This window comes from Homalodisca vitripennis, chromosome X (genome assembly GCF_021130785.1).
Source record: "Homalodisca vitripennis isolate AUS2020 chromosome X, UT_GWSS_2.1, whole genome shotgun sequence".
NCBI lineage: Eukaryota > Metazoa > Arthropoda > Insecta > Hemiptera > Cicadellidae > Homalodisca > Homalodisca vitripennis.
In genome coordinates, this window is record NC_060215.1 from 406,763 (window position 1) to 416,432 (window position 9,670).

At 29.9% G+C, this 9,670-nt stretch overlaps 1 protein-coding gene across 1 annotated transcript; it reads right to left on the minus strand.

Moving 5' to 3' along the window:
• Window positions 1-1,180: 1,180 nt before the first annotated feature.
• On the minus strand, window positions 1,181-3,703 carry LOC124368548. Its single transcript, XM_046825790.1, has 2 exons — window positions 3,643-3,703; window positions 1,181-1,450 (listed from the first exon to the last, which is right to left on the minus strand). Exons 1-2 carry the CDS (start codon window positions 3,700-3,702, stop codon window positions 1,181-1,183), a joined length of 330 nt encoding a protein of 109 aa, XP_046681746.1. The 5' UTR covers window position 3,703.
• Between the last annotated feature and the right edge of the window lie 5,967 nt (window positions 3,704-9,670).

A 9,670-nucleotide genomic window follows, 5' to 3' on the forward strand; every position in this document is an offset into this window, starting at 1 on the left:
TTATATTTAAAAGTTGCATATTTTTAAACAATTTCGGATTATTGTAGAATTAAATTCTGGAGTTCATTATGGAAGAAAGCACATCAATCCCTGGAAATTGCACAATGAGGGCGATTGTTGTAGACAGATTTCTATTTAAAATGATCCATCGATAAAACTTAATGTTGTGAAATACATTCCATTCTTAATGTTTAGATGATGATGATAATGCGGTGAAAATATTTGTTTTTTCTGAAGTTGCAATGACGTTTCTGAACAGAGCAATTTTATTTACAACCTGATAGTGTTAACAATTAAACCTTTTAAGGCTATTATAACCCTATCCTTTACGTGCAATAGTTTGACGTCAACATTATAATAATCTATAAAAGACATAAATGAAAGTAATTAATTGCTACTTTCTTGTGACTTTGTCTGCTGGTCCCTTTGTCTTGGTCCTTGCTTTGAATTGTTCCCTTCTAGCAGAACAATTCAGGTTTATATTTGTTAATTAATAAAGTACAACTGCCTCAAGCACTGAAATGTGAACACAGTTTGTCTGTTTGCCCTTAAATATTTTACTGTGTTTTCAACAACTGTCAATCACCTTCCAATTCCAATGTTTACCATCAGAGACTTATATATAAAACTGGTAGTGTTACAGTAACCAAGAGCATCTTATTTTATAATCTTAGTAGCATTGTATATTTGTAAATAAAAAACACATGATTTCTTTCTACGATTACCTTGGAGCCTTTTAGGAAAAATTATCATATGTATTTCATACATTAATTGCCAATACTAAATTTAATGAAATAAAAAATTAATTTACTGAATAAAATATTTATATTTTGTGTTTTTTTATTTATTTAAGTAAAGTCAGTTTAAATTATAAAGGATTTAATATTAAAAGACACATGCTATATTACCGGAAATCTGGAAAGGTCTGTGGTAGGTCTAACAAAAAGTAAGGCTTTGTAATTTTGTTAATTATTTTAAAGCTTCATTCACGAAAATATCTTTGAGAAGTGCTAAATAAAGAAGTAGGTAGGGAGGAGATCCCTATTCAATGAGATCTCCACCTGAAATTCATTTATGTGCAAGTGGGAAGGTAACACGTAGGAGGTTTCGCTAGTGGCATTCCTTGAGACTTTCATCGTTGTAGACGAGCTGCTGGGAGGTAGTATGGTTTTTGATACATTTACAAAGGGTATGGATATTGACTTCCCGCAGGTTTGGCACTAAACCCTTGGCACATATTATCATAGCCTCTACGGTCATGGTCTAAACCTGCGCCTGCATGCACTCCTAGCAGATTTGCACTGATCCCAAGTCCTGAAAGTGAATCCGATGAACGAAGAGCAATTGGTTTATTCATTGGGTTTGCTCCATGTTCATTTAGTACTTCTAAAGTTGAGTTCATACTGCTGAATGTTATGGGAGGTAATTCTGCATAGCTGTAGTCTTCTTCCTGAAAGTGATCAATATATACTGTGTGTGTATGTACTGAATAGATGTCAATAGTTACTACACAAACGTATTCAACACGTAATATTGTATGCTTGAATGCTATTATCACCTTTTTTTAGATAAATATAACTATTGATAGAATGATCATAATTTTATAAATGCATTGTATAGATGCGCTATGTGACTACCCTATATCAGCTACACTAATCATAATCAAAATCATAGTTTTTTTAAAAGATTACAGAGGCAAAATTAGTGCACAATGGTACTTTTTCGTATTTAACATAAAAAAACTTAATTGTACACGGACAGCAAATATAAAACGAATGAAAGGAATGTGATATCTATCATTATTACAATGAAAAAACAAGTTTATCTCTCTCCACTTTTTCTGAACTGTCGTATTATTATTTATTATAAGTACTCATACATTTTATAAACGATACTTTCAAGAATATTTTAATTTTAAAAACCTAACAATATATGGTTCTAAAGATATTTAACATCTTTACACATAAACATGGCACCATGAAAAATATAATTTATTTAAAAATACTTCTACTTTTCATTCTATATCACTGAGAGGCGGTCTGTCTAAATCGGTAAGCAAAATCAAACTTTGCCAACTGTATAATTTGTGAAAACCTTTTAATTTTTAGGGAACCTCAAATATATAGATACTGCTATTTTAAATGATATTACGCGACTTCCCCCATAAACTTTCAAGAGGCTAATAATACCGCATAACATTAAAGTGAATTTACAATTCTGCGTAGACGTTGCTACACTTAAGTATATTATATTACTTGAGTGTTGAGAACCAAATAGTGGTAATATAAACTTTAACTGGTGAGTTTGATTGAAGCCGATCCAGGTCCTCTTGGTCTAAATAATAATACTAGCTGTGCAGTTGTTTTAACATTATATTAGTCATAGTGTAAATTGTCTCACTTCATTTTAATAATAAAAAGACCTTCATAAATGTACATATTTTTATTTGGAACAAAAGGATGAATGTGAAAGATGTACCTAGTATAAAACATATATTTTTTTTATAAAGATTTTTATTATTGATTATATTACTTGTAGGCAACAGCATAGACGTTTGGTTAAAGTAGACGTTTACCATAGTTGTACTTTACATATTTATTAACCTGCAAAATAATTTTCTATACAATACCCCAGTTTATGTTTATGTGTAGAGGCTTACAATGACAACACTTATTTATCAGAATGTCGTCTTACTTCTTATCCACGAAAGGTTTTTTTTTAAATATTGCATACTACTTGATCTGTTAAACGATATTAATGTGGTAACTACTATATTGGCCAATCCGGCAAATGAATTAATAGAACACTTTTATTAATACCTAAATGTTTTACTATTTTCTACCCGTTGTAAAAGAACTTAAACGCAACTCAATATTCAATTTCTGTTACATTGATTATGTATATTACAGACAAATTTAAAAAACCACAAAATGTAAAAACATTTTACATTAGCCAATATGTGTACAGTTCAGAAGTAGTAAAAGTTTTTTTAGATATACGTTATATAAAAAAATAAATTCGATCAATACTGATAAATGTACTGTTATGTAATAAACGTGACAATATGTAGCAAATATAACCCCAAATTTTGGTATTCGTAATATTAAATATATATATATATATGTGGCAACTCATGACAAATATTGATTGTCTTTATCTAATAGTTACATAAATGTAACTGCAGTTACAAATTATGCAATAATTTAACCTTCATAAATAATAAAATTTGGTTTTATTACGTGTGTTAAAAGAACAATACTTTTTATGCCAAATAATCACTTATCATTTTATGATTATTATTATGAAATTCATATTTAGAATACTGCTAATTATTTATTTAAATTTGAAATATATTAATATTTTTTCCTGCGTTGATTTAACTAAACTTATTTAAATACCAGCCTCAAATAAACTCTCATATGAATTCCATAGTCATAAGGCATAAAAATAAATATATTAACATAGAAAAAATATTCTAAGGGTTTGTATTTTTTCAGTTGTTATCTGAAAGTCGTCAATGGATTACAACCTTTAGTGATATACTTATTACCATTGTATTTTAACATAAATATGTATTTATATTGGAATTAATAGTTATTAAACATATATAACGAAATATATGAAAACTTAAATATATTTTACCGTTGTATCGCTGCAAAATAGCTTTACTACCATCCAGAAACATATAAGTTTCTTAAACATCATTTCCTTTAACAAAATCATAAAATATAATTCGTTATATAATCTTATCGCTAATAGTTTTTACTAATGAGAACGATGATAATTAGTCGCTAAAGCTCAGTCAAACCCCATTGCGTTGCGCTTCATCACCAATCTTGGGGTTGCTTTTGTAGCTGTTGTAAATGAAGCTGGGTGCAAAATTTCTAGTCTAAAGGTAAGTTATTTTATGACATATTGTACGGACGGACATAAATAGTTTACTTCTGGAATTATGTTCGAGTAATTTTAATTTATGAATGCATTGTTAGCAAATGCCTAGATTTCAAAATTATTAATCTTGTCGTAATATTTCCGTGCACCAATATACACAAAAAGACGTGAATATAAAATAATATATCTGCCAATGAATAACAACAGATTCATAATTTTGTATGGGTTTTTTTAGCTTTCTTAGGATAAAAAGCTTATAAAAGTCCGGAGTAATAAGGTATTTTGGATGGCTAAGGTTTAGAGTAGTTACCGCCTCCTATCGAGACTCATGAGGAATAGTTTAGGGCACTATTCTCGTCATGTCAGCTGGGAAGAAAGAGAAGTCAGCTCTGAACTAAAATATTCAGTCTAAGCAAGTCTAAGGCATGAATCTATGATTCTTAGAAATAAACCCCACCAACTCCAACAGTCATCTCCCGCAGTAAACTAGACCTATCTCGACATTTGCAGTCAGTGATGTGCCACTCTTATATCAGCCATAATGTTGCCCACACTTATGTAACGCAACGGCTTTTGTTGTACCCACTGTGGGTTCGACTAGAAGGTATAGTCCAGCCAGAATTAAACCCTACTGGGTATTTTGTATTGTTAGTGCTCATACTTCTTGGTAAAAGAGTAGAAAGAGAGGGTTCAATTATCTAAACAAATATTGGGATGCTTCGAATTGTAGATCTATGCCTAATTAGTCTTTTAAACTCGAGACTCCAACGTCATCATTTTATTTGTAACTATTATGAGTAACAGGGTACTAATAAGCAATCTATGGTACGTTTTGAAATGGGTGTATACGTTTTAGTTATTAATTTTATCTAGACTATAATACTGTAATAAATTTATGTTTTAGAATCAGTAAAGTTAAAATTATGTCTGACCACCAGTTAGAAACCTGAGATAACATGTATGTGTAAATTTATCCAAAAAGATTTTTTAATTAGGATACAAATTTAACCAAGTTTGAATTTCATACGTTCATTAAATTTAAAAATATACTTTTTGTACAAAACAAAAATACAAAGACAGGAAGTAAACTGAGCATAGAAATATACTTCATGAGACGTATCTAACTTATTTTTACCTGTCAAAAAATACTGTAAGGTTATATGGAGTAAAGCATAGTCACTTTGTCTAAATTTTTAAATGCTATAATGTTAAGGCAGTGGAAATTATAAAAGTAGCCAAAGAAGTACATTTCTCTTTACTAGGGTATATGGTATTAATAACGAATACTTTAATATGAATTTCATGCAAATAAGACATCAAAATAACATTAACACAGTAAAAATATTTTCAACAGTTTATATTTATTCAGTTTTTATCCTACCGTCGTCAATGGATTTCAACCTTTACAGATATATTTCTTACTGTTGTATTTTAACATAAATATGTACTCACATTGACGGTAAAGGTAAATAAAGCGTATATAATGAAATATATAATCACTTAAATATACTTTACCGTTGTATCGCTGCGAACAATCGCTACTACCAGCCAGAAATACATAAGAGTCTTAATCATCGTTTCCTGTAACAACAACTAAAATATCACTTGCCGTAACATTAAATATTTCCTGTAACAATAACATATAGCATAGTTCGTTATATAATCGTATCTGTCATATGTTTGAGTTTTTACTAATATAACAATGATATAGTCGCTAAAGCTTAATCCAGTCCCATGGAGTGGGATGCTTCATCACCAAACTCGGTGTTACTTCTGTAGAAATTAAGCTGTGTGCAGAATTACAAGTCTAAAAATAAGTTATTATATGAGATATTTTCCTTTTGTAATTATATTACAATAAACATAAAAAAATTATTACCAAAAATAAACCTTAATTGATATTTATTAACATGTAATAAATATGAATCAATATCCTACAAATGCAAAAGTAAATATTATAACTTAATCCATATTTTGGTTAATATTAATTTTACTGGATTATTTAAATTCAAGTAAATAAAATACAATATAATATTATTTCTTAATTTTCCCTTAGAGTAATTCTTGTAATTCTTTTTTTATTTACATTTTACTATTAATGTATTTCAGTAATAAATGTTCGTTTTAATAGTCAAATAAATTATTAGAAGGCCAAAATATAATTTATTTCCGTTTAGAGTAAGTAATTTACAACAATATATATTATCTTAACAAAACATATTATTAATTTCATATTAGGGAGTGTAATACTTGATTATAGTGTCATTATGATTTTAAATGGACTTAGTTGTCGATTAAGAAAGAAATGTAAATACGTATATTTTATATATATATATATATATATATATATATATATATATATATATATATAAATTTAAAATATATATTATATAAAATTGAAATTTTAATTTTCCATGTGACACAAAATATAATATAAACCATAACAACTACTCACGTTACGTGATGTGTATCTTGAACGAATGAAGAGAGACTGAATTCAGTCTGAAGTATATCGTCCTCTTACTGGGTGGTGTAAAATTAAACAATATCCCGTTATACTTTGAAATCATGAACATATACTTTCCATTGTTTTATTCCTGATTGGCGTGACTATTTTTTTCTTGTTCCGCAATTGAAAAAAATACAGATGCTTAAGTTTTTAATGCTTGATATGAGTACAGTTGAATAAAGCTTGATGGTTTTAGTGTTGGTTTCTATAATTGAAACCTTATAATACCCGTATAAAAGTAATAAAATATAATCAGTCGATGTTGTTAATGATTTTCCACAAAAGTTTGAATTTGCTAGGTAACAAAATATAATAATAACAAATAGAATACAGCAAAATAGAACTAAATTAAAATGTATTTTCTCATCACATATAAACAGGGTGTTTCTTGAATTAGATACATAAAACAAGCAACAAGTTCATAGGAACATATGGCCTATCTCGCACGGTTCTAGTTTATCAGTACATCTGTTTTTTTTTAGATTTATTTTAACATTTCAGATGAAATTTATGCATTTATGTTGGGTTAAATAAACTTTTTGTAATGTCCTGACTTTAACAAATTTGTTTATAAATATTATGATTTTGGCTTTCTAATCAGCGCAATTTAAAAGTTTTCAAAATTGTATATCTCTATAACTGAGAATACTAAATTAAAAGTGTAATAATAATGATTTGTTTTAAATGTAAGATGGAAATAGCGATAGATTCTTTGAAATCAGAAAATAAAAACATTGCACCTATTTTATTTATTTGTGAGTATATATAAGCTTTCTTGTCGAAAGTATATTCGTAGGTTAAGAAGTGTTATGAACCTTATCCGTAAGAAACTTTCTTCGTGGCCTTACCAATAACTAATTTGTTTCCATTTACAGTAAATAATCAAAAATATACGTAATTAATCACATAAAATGCTATAAAGTAAATTTTGAGAAGTATTATACTTGATCATAGTTTTTGATGTCCAAAGAAATTGTTATAGGTGCCGATCAGATATAACATAAATATATAGAACTGTTAATTAAATCTCCATTCGACATAAACTATTATATAAAGCATAACACTTACCTTATGTGGTGTATATATTGTGTGAACGTGTGAAGCAATACTGAACTTGTTCTGAAGTATATCGTCCTCTTTCTAAATAATAAGACATAAATAAATATCGCGTGACAGTTTTGATATCATGAACACTGACTTTCCATTGTTTTATGCTAATTAGCGTAACCAATATTTTACGATCCCTTTTCCACAATAGAAAAAGACGGATACTGAAATTAATGACCCTTGACATGGTATAGTCGACTATTGTTTGCTGGTTTTAGTAGTGTAGTATATAACTGATACCTTAACTGACCCGCACTAAAGTAATAAAATTATATCATATGATTTTCTGTTACGGGTTTCTACAAAAAATAGAGTTTACTGATAAACAAATTTTAAATATAATGAATACAAAAGCGACATAAAACTAAATAAAAATACATTTTCCCAGCAGATATACACAGGGTGTATTTGGGGATGCACACAAAAAAAAAATAACAAGGAAATAACCTCTTAGGAACAAATGCCCTATCTCGCTTTGTTGGTTTTTATCCGTCCATATGTTGTTTAAGGTAATATTTTAAAACGTGTTAGAGGGGGTAACATGGAATTTTGCATTTATGTTAACTTAATTTTAAGGACATTTACAAATGATTTAAGGGCAGTCTAACTAGAATGTATTTTTTTTTTTTCGATTTTTATTTTTTTGTGGATTATTATTCTTTGAAAGTTTCTAAATCCAATGATGTATAACACATGGTACTAAAAATTTATAACCCAACTAAAAAATATTTTAAAACAAGTATTGTACGATAGCTTAGCGTGGATTTTGCCAGCTCTTACGACTTTTTGTCACAGGAACTTCTTATAATAACAAAGTCCCTGCAGAATATGTTTATGCTTTATACAGCTGGCAACACTGTCTGTTTACTTTTGTTACACTAGTGTCTTGTTTACACTAGTGTTTACTTTTGTGGTTATGCTTCTTCTTGTGGTCAGTTGTGTTGAAAGTGAATAATACAGTAATCTGAGTTACCTAGTTTGGGTTATTTTACATTTTGTGTTAGTGCGCATTCTTTATTTGTGAATTGGTTTAGTGAATATTACTGTTTTATTTTGTATTAGTTATGGGGAACCAAAAGAAAAGTGGTTCCCGCTATTTGGCTTTCAAAGTCAGGAAGAATGTTGGTAAGCCTAAGCCTAGGCCTAGGGATACTGAAGTAACTGTTCCAGTCACCACAGAATCGAAGTCGTCTACCTCTAAATCCAAGCTACAGCCCAACTTAGGTAAATACAGCACAAATGATAGCCTAGAATATGAAATAGTTGACTTGGCTCAACTAAAAAGTGCTCTAGATGAGGTTGCAGTCTGTAAATCTTGTCACGAAACGCTTAGCTTAAGTAAGAAGACTGCGGTAGCCCTAGCTTCTGAATTTGTTTTTTCATGTGAACAATGTGATGTAAATAAGACCTTTCCTAATTATGACAAAATTACTACTACTAGTGATGATGGCAAAGCTCAAACGTACTTTGACCTAAATTTGAGGTTAGTATATGGCCTCAGAGTGATTGGTAAAGGGTATGCCGCGGCCCAGTCGCTTTGCGTTATTATGAACTTACTTGCTCCGCCAACAAAAGTAAAGAAACATGAGCAGTTTCTATCACAAAAAGCTGAAGAACTATGTAAGACATCAATGATAACTGCAGTTGAAGAGGCTGTTGAAATAAATGAAAACGTTAGGGATCTGTGCGTCGCTATAGATGGCTCTTGGCAAAATAGAGGACACACGTCGATGAATGGCATTGTTTCAATGACATCGGTTGATACAGGCAAGGTGGTTGATATATACTCCATGTCCAAGTACTGCCAGTGCCCTAATAGACATGAGAATGAGCACACTGTAGAATGTAAGACTAACTACCAAGGAACAAGTAGTGGGATGGAGGTAGAAGGGGCAATAAAGCTATTCGAAAGATCGCTTCCTCAGTATAACGTTCGCTACACTGAGTTTTTAGGTGACGGTATACAAATGCCTACACATCTGTATGTGACTCTCATCCTTATGGCAAAGATGTGGTAATTAGCAAGGTAGAATGCGTTGGCCACGTACAAAAGAGAATGGGTACGAGACTGCGGAAACTTACAGCGGAAAAAAAGAAAGTCAAATTAGTGGATGGTAAATGTTTGTCTGGTAAAAATAGGCTAACAGCAGCAGCTATTAAAAA

Excerpts from the sequence above, each read along its gene's own strand:
- LOC124368548 (XM_046825790.1), bottom strand. The coding sequence starts at position 3,702 with ATGTTTAAGAAACTTATATGTTTCTGGATGGTAGTAAAGCTATTTTGC. Across the intron at positions 1,451-3,642 it reads TATTTTGCAGCGATACAACG|GAAGAAGACTACAGCTATGC; the intron begins GTAAAATATATT and ends GATCACTTTCAG.